This window comes from Lottia gigantea, assembly GCF_000327385.1.
Source record: "Lottia gigantea unplaced genomic scaffold LOTGIsca_31, whole genome shotgun sequence".
Taxonomy (NCBI): Eukaryota; Metazoa; Mollusca; class Gastropoda; family Lottiidae; genus Lottia; species Lottia gigantea.
The window spans coordinates 2,317,009-2,335,062 of record NW_008709027.1 but is presented as its reverse complement, the minus strand read 5'-3'; the positions used below and the strand labels follow the sequence as shown (position 1 = coordinate 2,335,062).

The following is an 18,054-nucleotide window of genomic DNA, read 5'->3' as shown; positions in this document are numbered from 1 at the left end:
ATTAGAAATAGTTAATGGGCATCGTGTCATTAGAAATAGTTAATGGGCATCATGTCATTAGAAGTAGTTTATGGGCATCATATCATTAGAAGTAGTTTATGAGCTTCATGTCATAAGAAGTAGTTTCATTAGAAGTAGTTTATGAGCATCGTGTCATTAGAAATAGTTTATGGGCATCGTGTCATTAGAAATAGTTAATGGGCATCGTGTCATTAGAAATAGTTAATGGGCATCATGTCATTAGAAGTAGTTTATGAGCATCGTGTCATTAGAAATAGTTTATGGGCATCGTGTCATTAGAAATAGTTAATGGGCATCATGTCATTAGAAGTAGTTTATGGGCATCATGTCATTAGAAGTAGTTTATGGGTATCATGTCATTAGAAGTAGTTTATGGGCATCATATCATTAGAAGTAGTTTATGAGCATCATGTCATAAGAAGTAGTTTTATTAGAAGTAGTTTATGGGCATCATGTTATTAGAAGTAGTTTATGGGCATCATGTCATTAGAAGTAGTTTATGGGCATCATGTTATTAGAAGTAGTTTATGGGCATCATGTTATTAGAAGTAGTTTATGAGCATCATGTCATAAGAAGTAGTTTCATTAGAAGTAGTTTATGGGCATCATGTTATTAGAAGTAGTTTATGGGCATCATGTTATTAGAAGTAGTTTACGGGCATCATGTCATTAGAAGTAGTTTATGAGCATCGTGTCATAAGAAGTAGTATATGGGTATCATGACATTAGAAGTGGGTTCATTAGAAGTAGTTTATTAGCATCATGTCATTAGAAGTAGTTTACCGGCATCATGTCATTAGAAATAGTTTATGGGCATCATGTTATTAGAAGTGGGTTCATTAGAAGTAGTTTATGGGCATCGTGTCATTAGAAATAGTTAATGGGCATCATGTCATTAGAAGTAGTTTATGGGTATCACGTCACTAGAAGTAGTTTCATTAGAAGTAGTTTATGGGCATCATGTCATTAGAAGTAGTTTATAGGCATCATGTCATTAGAAGTAGTTTATGTGCATCATGTCATTAGAAATAGTTTATGGGCATCATGTCATTAGAAGTAGTTTATAGGCATCATGTCATTAGAAGTAGTTTATGGGCATCATGTCATTAGAAGTAGTTTATGGGCATCATGTCATTAGAAGTAGTTTATGGGCATCATGTCATTAGAAGTAGTTTATGGGCATCATGTCATTAGAAGTAGTATATGAGCTTCATGTCATTAGAAGTAGTTTATAGGCATCATGTCATTAGAAGTAGTTTATGGGCATCATGTCATTAGAAGTAGTTTATGAGCATCGTGTCATTAGAAATAGTTTATGGGCATCGTGTCATTAGAAATAGTTAATGGGCATCATGTCATTAGAAGTAGTTTATGGGTATCACGTCACTAGAAGTAGTTTCATTAGAAGTAGTTTATGGGCATCATGTCATTAGAAGTAGTTTATAGGCATCATGTCATTAGAAGTAGTTTATGGGCATCATGTCATTAGAAGTAGTTTATGGGCATCATGCCATTAGAAGTAGTTTATGGGCATCATGTCATTAGAAGTAGTTTATGAGCATCGTGTCATTAGAAATAGTTTATGGGCATCATGTCATTAGAAGTAGTTTCATTAGAAGTAGTTAATGGGCATCATGTCATTAGAAATAGTTAATGGGCATCATGTCATTAGAAGTAGTTTATGGGTATCACGTCACTAGAAGTAGTTTCATTAGAAGTAGTTTATTAGCATCATGCCATTAGAAGTAGTTTATGGGCATCGTGTCATTAGAAGTAGTTTATGGGCATCATGTCATTAGAAGTAGTTTATGGGCATCATGTCATAAGAAGTAGTTTCATTAGAAGTAGTTTATGGGCATCATGTCATAAGAAGTAGTTTCATTAGAAGTAGTTTATGGGCATCATGTCATAAGAAGTAGTTTCATTAGAAGTAGTTTATGGGCATCACATCATTAGAAGTAGTTTATGAGCATCATGTCATTAGAACAAGGTTATTGGCACTTTTTCGTCATTGAAAGTAATGCCATCAATCCTAATGTCATCGCTGAAAGTCGTCAATAGATTTTTGACATCATTACAAGTAGTCTATCGACATTTTGCCGTCATTGGAAGAACATTTTGTCAGCATTGAATGTAGTCCACTATCATTATGTCATTATTGTCTATGGTCACCGTTTCATCATTTAAAGAAGTCGACCAGCATGATGTCAGAAATCTATCAACATTTTGCTTTTAATACTAATATATACAATTCAAATAATTATTTATAGGAGGATGGAGACAACCTTGTAAAGAAAAATAGCAGTGTTATATTAACAGTGGACATTTTAGATGTTGATGATCAGAGTCCAAGATTCACTCAAACCATATATAGGTTGAATATATCAGAAGATGTAAGATCTGTTATTTTTTTCTAATTTCTTCAAGCTTATTCGATATATTTGATTTGACTTTTATCAAAAGAAATATTCTTTTAGATATACTAAATCATAATGATAATAAAAATGAATCATGGTTCATCATTTAAGTAGGTTGATTTCGGTTTTGAATTTATGTTAATAGTACCCGAGATGTACGAAAATGGCATAAATTATTCAAAAAGAATTGGAGAACTGTAATATTTTTCGCCTTGTTGATAAAGTCTATAATAGGAAATGATATGAGCTGGTGATTATCAAAAAGTTACGCGTCTTGAAAAAGACGAGTCGTCAATGTAATTTTCAAACCTTGGCCTTAGCGGTTATGTTTAACGCCTCATGAGGATACATTTTCTTACGACTATATTTGTGTTTCACTCTTCATGGACACCGTAATTGTAAACCATTCTCATGAAATCTCAAAGAGGATATATAACCCATCTCCCATCGTTGCAAGGTGGTAACCACTTTGGTTCACGGACCTGAAATAATAAGCGGCTTTTTGATCAAATGGCTTGGAACTTGTTATGACGTTTGATGCCTGTAATAACATTACTTGTAGGGAAATATCAAGATTTGAATAAACCGTGTCACTTAGTTCAACTCATGAATTAACTCTCTTATATTAAATATTCCAGAATTACAATAACCGTGTAGTAAATACCACTCCACCTATACTTGCAATAGATCGCGATTCTTTTAATACACCGGTTAATTACAATATAACCACAGGTAAATATCTTCTTTTACACCAGAACTTGTTTTTATTTAATCACATAATCTTGTGAGCTTGATTGCATATCTTCTCGTGATTCCATATTGAGTTTTCAGATTGCAAAACTACTATCTCAAGATTAGTTTGATCTTTTTGACCTTGAGTTCATCATATTTGTTTACTGGATATTTCTAAGCTGATGCTTTGCTTGGGTAGATATACGTTATTCTACGTTGTTTAAAATGTTTTAATTGTAGGTGGTGATGGTATCTTTACGATCCGCCAGACAGGAGAGTTAGTTATAAATGGTCGACTCATCAGAAAAGGAAACCCTTCACTCGCCTTAGGAATACAGGTAAAGAGAAACGGTTTTAGTCCAAATTGCAAAGTCGGCTGTTAGATAAAGGAGACATTCCCTGTCAATGAAGGGTGGACAACAAGGTTAAAATATTACTCTCATCTTCCTTTCACAGGCTTACCAAATAGATCGACCTTCTGATAGAACTGATGATGCAGCAGTTATAATAACAGTACAAGATGTTAACGACCACCATCCTATTATGACCAATGATACCTATATTGCATCAGTTGATGAAGGTTCATTTGGTGATTTCACCATTATTCAAGTCACAGCATCTGATTCTGATATAGTAAGACCACTAATATACTCATTTCTTGTCATTTCGTTATCTCAACTTCCTATGTTCAGGCTTCTGTAATGGCTTTTAAACAGGAAGTGGTTTAATACTCAGTTAGATCAATATTGTTTTTCTTTCTTTTGATACTAAACCATTTTGCGTGACCATATAATTCCAGGGAATAAACAGTGTGTTTCAGTTTCATCTAAATGGTACTGATGTATTTGAGATCGAGACTGTTAATGATGTAGGTTCCATCAGGTTAGCTCGAGGAAAGATTTTAGATCGAGAAGAAACAGAAGTACATAACTTTGAGGTATGCAACTTATTGGTATTGTCGGGATACACTAGGTACTGATTGTCACAGTCACTTGGATCAAAAGAACGTGTGAAAATATGAACATTCGCTGGTATAATGGTGCTTTGGATCGTTACATATCAATCTGTAATTATTGATTTATTTGTTCCAGGTTTATGCCAAAGAATTAGAAACGGACAGTAAATTTGAAAGTAACCGAAGTCTAGTACAGATTATAGTTAATGATATTAATGATAACAAACCAATATTCTACTCCCCAAGCCAGCCATTTACCTTTACTGTTAATAAAACTGCTAAAATTGGTGACCTTGTAGGGAAGGTAGGAGGGTTTGTGATGTAGTATCATTATTTCAAAAATTAGAAAACTTTATTTTTCAAAAATGGTTGCCACATTGCTACCATATTCTTTTGGCATGTCTTTCAATTTTATTTCAATGTAATTCTTTAGTAATGGCTTACCTGTGGTTTCATTAATCTGATTATGATCAACGTTCGGGGCCAATCAACAATTTTAATACGAACAAAATAATATAAGAAAACAGTTTCGGGGTGTCGTTCCATCATTGGTCTTTAACAAAACCTTCCTGCAATGGACTTCCGAAATTTGTCAAAATCCAAAAGTGTCCAACAAAAAAAAGTTTCATCTGAACCAGCACTAGGAAAACGATTTTAGACTATGTTATTTTCCAACATGAATAATGAGGAATACTGTCTAAAGTCTAGTACTAAGTATAAAATTTGTATTCAAGGTATTTGCTAATGATAGTGATATAGGTAATAATGGTGAAGTAAGGTATCAGTTATTACAAGCTGGTGATGAATTCCGTATTAATGTTATTACTGGAGAAATTCTGGTTAATAAATCTTTAATCAATAGAAATGGTATTATAAATGTTCAAATATTAGCTAAAGATTTACCCAAAAAGATAGCTGATACCAGGTAAAGTTGTATTCATTGAAACCTCCTTCATAATCTCCAAAAAGTACTCAGATTGCGTAATATGTGTAACTGAATATTTTCTACACGTTGTAGGTTATTTTAATATGGTAAGACGAAATTATAACATTATAAAACCCTCATAACCTTAATGATACTTACCTAATAGTAATGCACTCCAAACTGTTTCACTTGTTGCTGTTTCAGACAAACAATACAATCAGGTGTAATAAAGATTGTAGATGTTAATATCGGACCACCAAATATAACTAATTTAAATAGTACAATATCAATACCTGAAGACATTCCAATACATACCACAATTTATACAGTTGAGGTATGTATATTTAGTCTAAATGAACTTTCATTGAATACGTAAAAGAAATTTAATTTCAAATTAAATATAAAGCCATAACAATATAATCTTCTATACATATACAGTGGCATTTCTAAGAATATGTCGTTAATTTTGATCACCAGTTTCTCGCGATTTCAGGCAACCGACCCAGATATAACTGATGGAAATAGCTTGCTTTATTATATTGTTTCTCAGTCTTCATACGGGGGTTTCACCATCGATTCATCGAGGTAAGTTCATCTAATAGTATGATCTAAACACAGAATTAAAAAAAGCATAGATCATATATGCTAATCATAATCATAAACATAATCATATATCTGGTAGAATGAAGAAGTTACATCTCCAGTTACAGCAGGAATTAACAATTAACAGAAGAATGTGTTAAGATGGACTGAAAATTTGCTTTTGAAGGCGAAATGTAAGACAGGCAAAACGCAAGGGCATAATTATAAAAAAAAACAGTAGAGAGTATTAAGTGACAAGCTTTGTAAAATCATTCGTTCGAAAGAAGCAGCTGAAGTATACTCGCCTTTTTAATATTTTGCTTTTCAGTGGTACAATCAAAACAAACGATACATTAGACAGAGAAATTATAAGCTTATACAGGTTGTTAATCATTGTATCAGATGGTTCGAAAAATGTAAGTCAATAAATAGCTTTATTGGCAAATATATTATGGAAAACGGTGCATTCATCACCGGATCAGAAAAGGCTAGTTGGGGCGGGACTATTGAAACAAACCATTCAGCTCTTGCTATTAATTGATGTCACAGTATTCTAGAACCATATTTTAAATACTCACTTGTCAGACCAATTTTTTCGCCTTTCTTGCCCCAAATACAGTTCTCTTACCTATTTGACTGAGTACATGCCCTGTAAATTCAAGATTTAAGTTTAATATTATACTTACCACCATCTTTGGTTGCTATATTTCAGTCAAGTCATGGATATTTAACTATAAATATATTAGATATTAATGATCACAACCCTGTATTCTATTTATCAGAATATAACTTTACAATAATAGAAGGTAGTGGACAACTTACAGGAGACCGAAACCCTGTCAATGTAAGTATTTTCACCTTTGACTTTTCATTCATTATTAACGAATAAATCGATATCAGCCATTACTGTCTTTCATCGAGGGACGTAATTCCACACTTAAAGAACGATAGTCATTACGATAATATCTTTTAAAATTGTTATCCATCAATCATGGAAAAGGATATAATGAAAACATCATGGGGGAAAAATGTGTGAAATTTAATGTTTTTCATTTAACTTTTTTGAACCATGGTATTATAAAATTGAAGTGTTTTCTTATGATTTAATGATTTTTTTATGTCAAGATAACGATTACTCTGCCTATTTACGGAACCTAATAGCGGAAAGAGATTACAATTTTCAGTCTTATTTTATACTATTATTTTGGCGATAATGCCTTTTCTTTATATAGGCTTCAGATTCCGACATTGGTTCAAATGCTTTATTAACATATTCCTTATTAACACCAAGGTGAGTATAGGCTATTGATATAGAAATGGTATATGTAGTAGTATTAAATGTCCAAATTGTAAATGAAAACCCCCCAACAAACCGTGTTTCTAAATAATTAGCTGAGTTTCCCTATTAAAGATTATTTTGAAATATTTATATCAGTCATAGTGAAGAGTTGGATAATATGGTTAAAATTATTTGAAAATCAAACTGTTTTTAAAAGATTTATGGCAAATGAAGTTTATTTGTCTGGAGATCCCAGGATTCTCCTAATGAAGGCAGTACTTCAATCTTGACATAAACCAATCTTATATCTTCTATTCAATGGGAGTGTGCCCATTTTAGTTTTCCTCTTTTCGTAGAGGAACCACTACACCATTAGAGATAAATAATACAAGTGGATTATTATCCACTACAAGTTTAATAGATAGAGAAGAAAGAGATGTGTATGATTTGTATGTTATGGCAACAGATGATGGTACACCTAAACGTTCATCTGCTGTATCTGTGGTAGTCACAGTTCTTGATATCAATGATAATTCACCTATCTTTCCTAAATCAAATATCTCACTTAGTTTTCCCGAGGATTCATATCCAGACTGTTTTTATAAAGCAAAGGTTAGTTAAACTCGCCATGTTATAGCGGGGTGTTATTTTCTGATTTCTTGTTAGCTAAATAAATTACGTTGACAGACAAACCTGTATAATTAATTAATGTCACTTATGATTTTGCTACAAAAGATCACGGATGTACTTCTTTAGCATCCAATTATTTGAAGTAGGATAAGTATGGCACTCAGGGCTACAGACAATAACAATATTTACATTCTATGAACACTAAATAAAAGCTATTTTATTGATAAGCAACGGATAAAATTTATTTAATTATTTGCAGGCGACAGATCGTGATATCGGTGTAAATAACCAAATTTTGTACACTACCAATGATGCTACTATTATAGAAGTTAGTTCTGATGGTGACGTATGTGTCAAAGACAATCAAAGTTTACCATTAGGTCCTATTTCCATCACCATTATAGCCTATAATATCAAACCATATATTGGATGTACAGAGTGTAATAATGCTTCTTTATATCTTTTCATAGAAGTAACGGTAATTATGTTTTCTCATAACGTATTTTTCCGAGATTATAGTTAAAAAATTGTATAATTGCAAATGCACACATCAAAATATCAAATATATTATTTTGCTCTAATAACATTCATCACAGACACATTAAGCATACAATGGATGCTATAACAATTGGATTGATGAACTTGCTGAAACTCTGAAACTATCTTTGACTTTTAGTCGTTGATGCTAAAATCTTTCGAAATGTTTGTAAAAATATTTTTTTAAACTTTATTTATTTGTAGGATGTCAATAACAATGTTCCGATATTTGATCAACCATATTATAATTTCTCCATAGATGAAGGCCTGAACACTCACCAAAATCTGAGGTTTTTATATTATCTTCTTATCTAAATGTTTGGATTAACAACATATGTAAGGATACATACAAGGAAATGATCAACCAGTAGAAAATAATCGGGTCTCATATAAATCCTTATTATCGAATATTAATTAATTATGAAAACCAAACCTTTTGGTGCAAATTTTCTCCAAACAAGGTATTTCGAACCATATTAGAAACAAGCTATTTCGAACCATATTAGAAACAAGCCATTTCGAACCATATTAGAAACAAGCTATTTCGAACCATATTAGAAACAAGCTATTTCGAACCATATTAGAAACAAGCTATTTCGAACCATATTAGAAACAAGGTATTTCGAACCATATTAGAAACAAGCCATTTCGAACCATATTAGAAACAAGCTATTTCGAACCATATTAGAAACAAGCTATTTCGAACCATATTAGAAACAAGCTATTTCGAACCATATTAGAATCATTTCCATTTGATATTTCAGAGTTCATGCGAAGGACAATGACACGACATCTTTATATCAGAATGTATTATATTCAGTACTACCAGATATAGATAATAGATTTACTATAGACTCCATAACTGGACAGATACACTTTAATACTGTACCTGATTATGAAACAAAGAAGATTTTCCAACTGACAGTAAGTTCTAGGCCACCTATTGAAATTATACTGCCCTTTCCGAATTATCCCGTAGCGCAAACCAAATAATGAGACATATAGTCAGTCAAGGGGTAGGCTACTTTGTTATATTTTTTCATGGTTTTCTACAATATGTGTAGAATTGTTATCACTTTTTGAGGCTTGGAATAGGGTTTAAATCAGATTTCTGTGACATATAGGTTGGTGCGAGAGATACAGGTCAGTCAGAAGTACAAACAACAGTTAATGTTACAATTTATATCAATGATGTTAATGATAATTATCCTGTATTCTCGAAAGGTAAGTTCATTACTTTTAGCTTGGAAGTCACCCCCTCCGATTTTCCAAAGAACTTTAAATGAAATGTATTATAAAATATGATTTTTTAGAAAATCGATTTTGTTACATTCTGTCATATTAACATGTAAATCATTGATAATTTTCATTTAGACTTTTCATTAATATTGAATACTTGAATGTCCTGTGGATATCATTTGCAGCATTCTATAAATGAAATGAGTATCCTGAGAAGGGTACTTGTCTTGAGCTGTAATGATTTTTCAGACAAATATGAATGTACTGTGTATGAAAATCAAACTTCTGGATTGATTCCTGAATGCCAAGTAACTGCTACAGATAAAGACACTGGCAGCAATCAAAAAATAGTCTACTCTATTCTTGAAAATGTAAGTTGCTTCCAATAAATGACACCCTTCGCTTTTTTACAATGAAAATTACTCTAATCAAATGAATAGTTCTATTGCCGATTTAACTTTATTCCTGAAAATATAAGTGACTCTTGATCATCATGATCAACATCGAAAATGGTGCCATTTTTACTAAATGTTTTTCAATTGAATTAAGATTTTTATTATAGGTTCCATTTTCAATCGATAGTAATACTGGGAACGTGAGTGTAAATGGTGGTTTGGACTATGATAATGGTTCTAGGTTCTATACCATTAGAATAGAAGCTAGTGATAATGGTTCACGAAAATTATCCAGATTAACTCAAATGGTCATAGAAATAATCAACACAAATGACAACGCACCAACCTTCAGAAATACCCCGTATAATTTCACAATATTAGAAATACAACCAGCTGGTAGTTTAGTTGGTGTTATTTCTGCTGTTGATGCAGATCAAGACGATTTAACATATTCTATGAAATCAAATATTCGAGGTAGAGGCCTTTTGTTTCTTTAACGGCATGTTGAAGTTTCATGATTGTAACCATCGGGTAGACATTCTCTCTTGTCAATTATATTACTCCAAGACAAGATGCATTAACATGCACTTCAAAACTCACATCCGGACTTACCTATTCTTTGACGTTAGATTTCAGAATTACTGACCGTGGTGCTATCTACACCAAAAGATACTTGGACCTGGACATACCTAATGCCATATCTCAGTATAATTTAACTATTGATGTATCAGACGGCAACTATAGAAGCACAGCGTTTAGTTTAGTAACAGTCCATACTGTGAATGAATATTCTCCAAGATTTACTCAGATATTTAATGGTAATGTTTCTGAAAATGCAGCACGAGAAACAGTCATAACTCAGGTGAGGTAACGATCTGGCAACATAGTTTAGGGTAGACAGTCTTCACAGAATTGCTTATTTGGAGACTTTAGATTAGATTTAGATGAGATTGCTGAAACTAAAACATATCTAAACGTAAAGTGAGATGGATGTTGGTTTTGTTACAGACACCACAACTTTATTGTTAGTTCCACTTCATTTGACCGATTTCGACGTACGTTGTAAAATTTCTTTTGTTAGGTGGAAGCTGTAGATAATGATACAGGTATTGATGGAGATGTACATTACTCATTAACTGACCACTCTACACTGATCATATTCCACATAGATAACTCAACTGGTGTATTAACACTCAATTGTGATAGTTGTTTAGACTTTACTAACAAATCTATGTATGAAGTCATAGTTCAGGCCATAGATGGTAAGTGATGGAAACAGCTCTTTTGAAAAATAAGTTGTAGTTAAGGATCTACAACCTAATGTTACTTCTCTTTGAAGGAGTCTACTTCTATTCTAACTTTACTCCGATTTTGGACGAGATTTTTGACGGAATTGTCTGGCTGGTACGGATTTTTATGAAGATAGATAATTGTTATATAAAGCGCGTAATACAAAACTTTTGCAACAGATTAAGGCATGATTTAAAGATCTATTTTTAGGTGGATCTAATCCAAGACTGTCTTTTACAACGGTAGAGGTAACAGTTCAGAATATCAATGATAAAGCACCACGATTCTCATCTTCGCATTATTCTACAACATTAAAGGAGAACACTGCTATTAATACTACGATTTTCAGAGTAAGTTGCATCAAAATCTATATAAGACCCCAGTCTTCACCCATTTTGCTCGGCGATCCAAACCCAAGCTTCGTAAGCTGCGACCCTGAAATATGCCAGATTCTGGATCAAGAATACTATCCAGTGTTCAAACGTTATTTATTATTACATGCAGTTATGTAACACTAACATCAACATATTACTTGGAATTATCGTTAATATCGTTATAAATGAAATGAAATGGAGTTTTACGTCCTACTTTTCTAATGAAGACGGGCAACGCCAGGCAGGGTGCAATGAGGGAAATTTTGCCAGGACAGCGGCATTAGCCTGCTCTTTTTCGATTTTCAACTGTCGAGGGATCTTTAACGTGCACAGCCTGTAGCACACGGGTCCTCGGTTTAATGTCCCATCCGAACGACTAGACGCTTTTTCCATGTCAGCCCCTCTCACCTGCATTTAATATCGTTATAGACGAGTGTAACACTACAGTTCTTCCTTTTGTCCTTGGCACTTTTTTTATATTCCGGATGTCGTGGCAAGTTTCATTAGGTTGGACAAATTTTGTGGCGGCTTTGGTGTTTGTCATCCCTTAAAAGGCCCCTTCGCAAACATACGTCACATCAAAACCTTCTCTGCCATTGCTTTGGGTTTTGGATATTGAATACCACTCAAACTCAGCCAGAATTCCGCTGCATATACGTGTTGACATTTCACACATACCGCCCGTCCATGGACCTCTTTCACCCAGTACTTTACCAGCCAACTGGGCACGATGCTGCGTTTAGGAGGCATCCTGTTTCGAGGCACACTGATCGACAGGCGACCATTTCTCAGAATGAATCACGATTTCCAAGAATCCGAGACCATAGTTCTTACTGCATCCTACTGTACGAACCAACAAATCTGTTTGCGACCCTAGACAGACCCTGCGACCCATAAGTGTGTGCTATCGACCCGATTTTGGGTAGCGGCCCATGATTTGAATAGCGGGGATTTAGAATTAAAGTAGGCTATTCGATTGGAATCAAAATTTGCAATTTTTTGGTTATAAAGCTGTGTCACTTATTCAAAAAATTCCACATCAAAATTCTATTCATAGAATTGGTGTGACCAGATATTTTACTGAAATATCTATTTTTTCAACATGTATTTTCCTCCTATTAGATTAAGCAAATATTTATTTTTAGGTGATTGCGTCTGATGCCGATACACCAATTGATCAGCTTACATTTAACCTGCTAAATCACCACCAACAGTTTAGCCTAGCTGGGCCAATTGTGGTCGTCAAATCACCTGTAGATGGTGACCTACTGAAACACCCAACGTTGATTTTAAATATTTCTGTTAGCGATGGAACATTATCAGCATATACTTTGTTAACTATAACTATCTTAGATGAAAATGAACATCCACCAGTTTTAGTACTTCCAAACAATAGATCGTGGTCTTTGAGTCTTCCAGAAAATGTAACAATAGGTCATGAAGTGGTAACAATAGGTGCTTCCGATAAAGATTTCTCTAATAATGGGTTTACCTTTTGGTTGACCAATGAAGATGATAAATTTAAGATAAATGTATCTAGTGGTTTACTTCAGGTGACAAATAGATTTGATAGAAGTATTAAAGATTCTTATAATGTAACCGTCCATGTCAGTGATCATGGAGTTCCTCCACTATTTGCTGAACAAGAAATGCATATAGAAATATTAGACAGTAACACATCACCGGTATTCGACAATGCATCATATACGTTTAGTGTGGTAGAAAATGTTAAAATCGAGTACAAGGTTGGAGCTGTTAAAGCTACTGATAAAGATTACGGTTCCTCGGGTCAGATTATCTATGACATTGTATCTGGAAACATAGGTTCCGCATTCCGAATCAATTCTTCCAATGGACAATTATTTACTGATAAATTACTGGATCACGAAATTGTGAATTATTATACATTAACAGTTGAAGCGAAGGATATGTCAAGTATACCAAAGAGCAGCACAGTTCTTGTTGAAATAGAGGTAGAAGATATATTTGAAGCACCTAGGTGGCCAGCCACCCTTCCAATACACTATGTATCTAAATCTAAGGAATGTGAAGCGTCTCAAATAACAGCCATATCGTCAGATGCGTCATCTTCTGATAGTGGAACTAGTGTAATTTACAAACTCCTCAATTTTAATGATATTTTCCAAATGGATAATAAAACGGGTGCATTGCAACCCGCTTCTGATATAAAAAGCGGAAATTATACTCTTATTTTACAAGCCTGTAACAGCAGGAATATCTTGCTTTGTAGCAATGCAACATTAAACGTCATCGTTACAGAACAAGTGCGTTTGATATTTTGTCCAGTATTTGTTCCTGTTCATGTACCAGAAGATTTGAAATTGAACACGACAATAACAACTATGAACACAACATTGGATGAAGAGACTAATCAATTTTCAATTATTGAAGGAAATGATGGTTATTTTTCGCTCGGTTTAGATAATGTGAGTAGAGTATCATTTTCTACATCATGAATGTTCGGACAATGTAACACAGATAATTACCATCTTGTCCTTGGTCTTTGAAATTATAAACTTTGTCTTTGCGCTCAGTATGTCAGCTAGTTCATGTCCTTGCTGATAAATGCCACATACGAAACTACGCCTCTAACATAGTTCTGTTATTTCTTCGTAAGAACGACACGTGGTTTCGTTCACCAATGCCAGTAACAGTCGACTTTTTTCTCTCAAGCCTTCATCATAACAGAACAACATTATACATACACCATTATAATTTGTAATTTGACATCGGTCTAATTCCAGGGTGTACTGAAACTAAAAAAGGCATTAGACCGAGAAACGGTCGACACGTACACATTATCTATACAAGCAGTTAATCTGAATAACTCTCAGACAGCGACAGCTCAGGTTAGTCATCACCATCATTATTTGGTATAGTGTTAGAGGCCTAATTTTATCTCTTTCGGGATTAGGTCTTGAGACAGCTAGATCTGGATTTTCAAAAAATCGGCTTTAGAATGTCAAAAGATTGTAGTCTAATTATGTCGATTCTTTATTTAGAATTCAATCATGTTATGTATGTTTTATTCTACTGGAACTTGAATGTTCCTCTTCAGTGTTTTTGTTCCTTGTCAATCAAAGCATAATCAACGAATATTTAATTATTAAAAACAAATTAATTGCGATACAATCAATATTATATAGGTAATAATACGTGTAACAGATATAAATGACTGTCCACCGTATTTTCTACTGAAAACTTATTACGGAGAAATAAGTGAGGACGCCAGCACTGGAGTTGATGTGTTTCTTGCTGCCTCAAACCGACCTCTGATAGTAAATGCAAAGGATAATGATCTTAATCCGCAGGTAAATTGATTTATTGGTTATAACATGAAAAACATTCAAGTTGAATGGATTTTTGAATAGCTCAAAGATCACATATACAACCATGTTTGAATGCTGTTGGTAGACAATTGAACGTGACACAAAGTTGTGGACCTACACCACTAGGCATGGGAAGGAGAAACTTGCCATTAATGTTATAAATGCATGTAACTATAAGCTTGATTGATTATAGCACCCGAGAATTACATTTATTGAAGGTGCAATCACTTATTTCCTCATTTTTATTTCAGTTATCTTATTCTGTTGAACCACAATCCGATTACTTTAATATTACCGGTAGTACTGGTTTAATCAGTTTAGCACGTAAATTGGATAGAGAAAATATTTCTTCATTTAACTTTGAAGTAAGTATAACTTTCTTGTGACAACATTTCGTCTATTGCTTTTGCGTAGCTACAATATCGTACAAATGTACTTGAATCAACATCTGACGGTCATTTGAAGGTAGTCTACTTGTGTCATGAGTTTTAATTATATAGCTGAATACTCATTGTCTATGTCCAGACTCCATTTAACATTGTATTGTAGGTAATAGTATCTGATGGAAAGTTTACAAACTCGACAAAAGTAGTCATAAAAATTCTGGATGTAAATGATATGGTTCCTGTTTTTGATCATCTAGTCTATAACAAATCTGTTTTTGAGGTAAATACGTCGCAAACATGCTCCATCTTAGATTAGGTTTGTAGTAGAATCACTTTAGGTTATTATGATTGGTATTCCTATGTATATGTGCAAATAGGCAACCGAACAGCTCATTATTTCATTTTATTTTGGGTTTTTTACTTCATCAGTATGTTCTTCCCATATTTTCTATCCCTAAATGGTTTTGCATGGTATCGTTTTTATCTTTTCTTTGAGCTTGTTTTTTCTTTTCTGTTTCAATCAAATTTCTTTAAACATTTTATTAAAATGGTTTCCCTTCAAATGTATCCAAGTCGCACTAACACTTATTAGTTGAAGCAAGGGACAAGACTCGTGTTTAATGCTTCAGACTATATAAATGTAAGCTAATTATAATGATTTCATTGATTACCTTGTCCTTGTATTTGATCTGTCAAATTGAAAAAAAGTGGCAGACTACGTGATTTAAACTTTGTCTTAATATTTTAGAATATAAGTACAAATTCTGTGATATTGACAGTCCAAGCTACGGATCAAGATATTTCTGATAGAGGGAGTTTAGCATATAAACTTAACAGTAATGGTATTCGACTTTTTTTTAACCTCAACTATAATTTTAAAATAAAGATAAATAAAAGTTTTTGTTAGACTTATTCGCCTTTTAGGAGGTTACTTCACTTATACGAATAAAATTATTATTGTTTGATTTTGTTGCATGCATTTCCCTATAAATTATGGTTGTTTTCTTTCAGTGAGTGAATTTAAAATAAATGCCCGAACTGGAGAGATACAAGTTGTAGATGATTTAGATAGAGAGACTACATCAGAATATAATATCTCTATTGTCGCAATTGATAATGCTGGACACAATGTAAGTTTCTTTATTAAAGTTATAATAACAGCTCTGTCATTGTGTCGTTTATTACAAATGAAGAAATGATGCAATAATTTTAATCAATTAATTATTTGTAGGCTACAACTGAAGTGTATATAGATGTTTTAGATGTTAATGACAATTCACCAAAGTTTTACCAAGATATATATAATTTCTCTGTTCAAGAAGGTATTTAATTTCATCTTTCTGTAATCTTAATTTATTATATAGTGAGTTTAAAATTTAAATTTGAATATTTAAATGTGTATCATTTGGTTTAGAATGTCTTTGGGTCCATAACGATTACAGTTTTGACAATTTCACATTTGAATTGAAAACATTTTCTTCTGTAAAATCATAATATCTATAACAAGCAGTGGCGTAGGGCCTATCTAGAAACTGTCTGAGTGTCTGAGTAAAGTGTTCTGTTTTTTTTTAGGTGACCATAGTGTGAATAAAACTTTCATGGTAGATGCCAATGATGATGATATTGATGAAAATAGTAGATTGAAGTTTAGAATTTCAAAAGGAAATACAGGAGACTTCCATATCACGTCATTTAACAATCGGGTACTTCCTATTTTGGGAAATTTTAAAACTGAATATGATATATACTTTACTGCTGTTGTGAAAATGATTAATACATGAAAAAGATCAGATATGAAAAAATGAAAAAGATAATACATTTTTTACCTCAAGTCTAGAAAGTTAAGTTAAATTCGGCACCGTGAACCAAAACTTTAAATTATTCTTTTCAAATTTCAGGCTAATATTACAATTGTCAATGCTTTAGACAGAGAACAACAAGGTTTGGAGTATATAAATGGAATAGCTATATACAATTTAATTATAGAAGCAACAGATTCGGGAGAACCACCCCAGACGGTAAACAAAACATCTTGTTCAGTTCACCAGTATAAGTTAAATCTCATTTAGTCCACTGTTAGCCTTTACATTTATTGCTCCCGATTTTGTCATGCTTTGAACTGGCTTTTTGGTTTACTGAATGGTATCTGTTGCACGGGATTTTAGTTCTTCAAAGAGAATTGAAGGCACTATGATAGAACACATCCTTTACATTGCACAAATAAAGATTCTACTTAAAAATTCGAGCCGTTACACAACGCAACAGGACGTTGGATTGGATTTCAATTTCAGGGCTTTTGTAAAATTAATATTCAAGTCAGTGATATCAACGACAATCCTCCAAGATTTGAAAACTCACTGTTGAAATACGTTGGTACTGTGGAGGAAAATTCAACATCGGGGACACCAGTAGTTTTAGTAAGTAAATCATATATTTATCACTTCCATGTTAGATTTTTCACCTAAAAGATTAGGAATAATTTATTTCAAGGCTACAAAAAAAAAATTCATTGTTATGTTTTTAAGGAACCAGCTCTTTCGGTAACTGATATAGACTATGGTATTAACGGTGTTTCTGGTTTGGTGTATTATCTGTCACCAGTTTCACTTCCATTTTCTATCAATAATACCACAGGAGAGGTAACAGTATCATTAACTGGTGATATGACTATAGATAGAGAAACAACAACACATTACGATCTTAGGGTAACCTATTTTATATAATTACAAAGTCAGAATCATGCGAAGTAAAAGAAAGAAAGACAAAACAACAATGATTACCATGCTGTTTATTTAATTTCACTGTTCTACTTATTCATTTCGTTAAATAAAAATTTAAGCATAATAGACCCCTTCTTTATATGGGCGCAGCCTCTTATTCTGTGCTACGCAAAGCAAATTAGGCTGCTTAGTAGAAGAATGATGATTCACTCGAAACTTACC

The 18,054-nt window shown here is 33.1% G+C and overlaps 1 protein-coding gene across 1 annotated transcript in view; it reads left to right on the top strand.

Annotated features, from left to right (window-relative positions):
* LOTGIDRAFT_161953 (hypothetical protein) overlaps nt 1-17,835 on the top strand; it is a gene marked incomplete at both ends in the record, with an annotated part of 23,926 nt that extends 6,091 nt beyond the window's left edge. Inside the window, 34 exons of the mRNA XM_009057827.1 lie at nt 2,292-2,414; nt 3,077-3,170; nt 3,411-3,508; nt 3,627-3,803; nt 3,970-4,107; nt 4,262-4,429; nt 4,860-5,050; nt 5,255-5,384; nt 5,544-5,635; nt 5,961-6,048; nt 6,345-6,476; nt 6,865-6,923; nt 7,268-7,523; nt 7,801-8,019; nt 8,283-8,368; nt 8,843-9,002; nt 9,203-9,302; nt 9,567-9,688; nt 9,880-10,186; nt 10,444-10,574; nt 10,794-10,974; nt 11,213-11,352; nt 12,522-13,823; nt 14,142-14,246; nt 14,544-14,708; nt 14,978-15,091; nt 15,276-15,392; nt 15,861-15,954; nt 16,124-16,242; nt 16,344-16,434; nt 16,685-16,815; nt 17,011-17,130; nt 17,404-17,529; nt 17,638-17,835. Coding sequence (XP_009056075.1) covers nt 2,292-2,414; nt 3,077-3,170; nt 3,411-3,508; nt 3,627-3,803; nt 3,970-4,107; nt 4,262-4,429; nt 4,860-5,050; nt 5,255-5,384; nt 5,544-5,635; nt 5,961-6,048; nt 6,345-6,476; nt 6,865-6,923; nt 7,268-7,523; nt 7,801-8,019; nt 8,283-8,368; nt 8,843-9,002; nt 9,203-9,302; nt 9,567-9,688; nt 9,880-10,186; nt 10,444-10,574; nt 10,794-10,974; nt 11,213-11,352; nt 12,522-13,823; nt 14,142-14,246; nt 14,544-14,708; nt 14,978-15,091; nt 15,276-15,392; nt 15,861-15,954; nt 16,124-16,242; nt 16,344-16,434; nt 16,685-16,815; nt 17,011-17,130; nt 17,404-17,529; nt 17,638-17,835 — 5,874 coding nt within the window. The remainder of the gene's footprint in view (nt 1-2,291; nt 2,415-3,076; nt 3,171-3,410; nt 3,509-3,626; nt 3,804-3,969; nt 4,108-4,261; nt 4,430-4,859; nt 5,051-5,254; nt 5,385-5,543; nt 5,636-5,960; nt 6,049-6,344; nt 6,477-6,864; nt 6,924-7,267; nt 7,524-7,800; nt 8,020-8,282; nt 8,369-8,842; nt 9,003-9,202; nt 9,303-9,566; nt 9,689-9,879; nt 10,187-10,443; nt 10,575-10,793; nt 10,975-11,212; nt 11,353-12,521; nt 13,824-14,141; nt 14,247-14,543; nt 14,709-14,977; nt 15,092-15,275; nt 15,393-15,860; nt 15,955-16,123; nt 16,243-16,343; nt 16,435-16,684; nt 16,816-17,010; nt 17,131-17,403; nt 17,530-17,637) is intronic.
* Nucleotides 17,836-18,054: the final 219 nt, after the last annotated feature.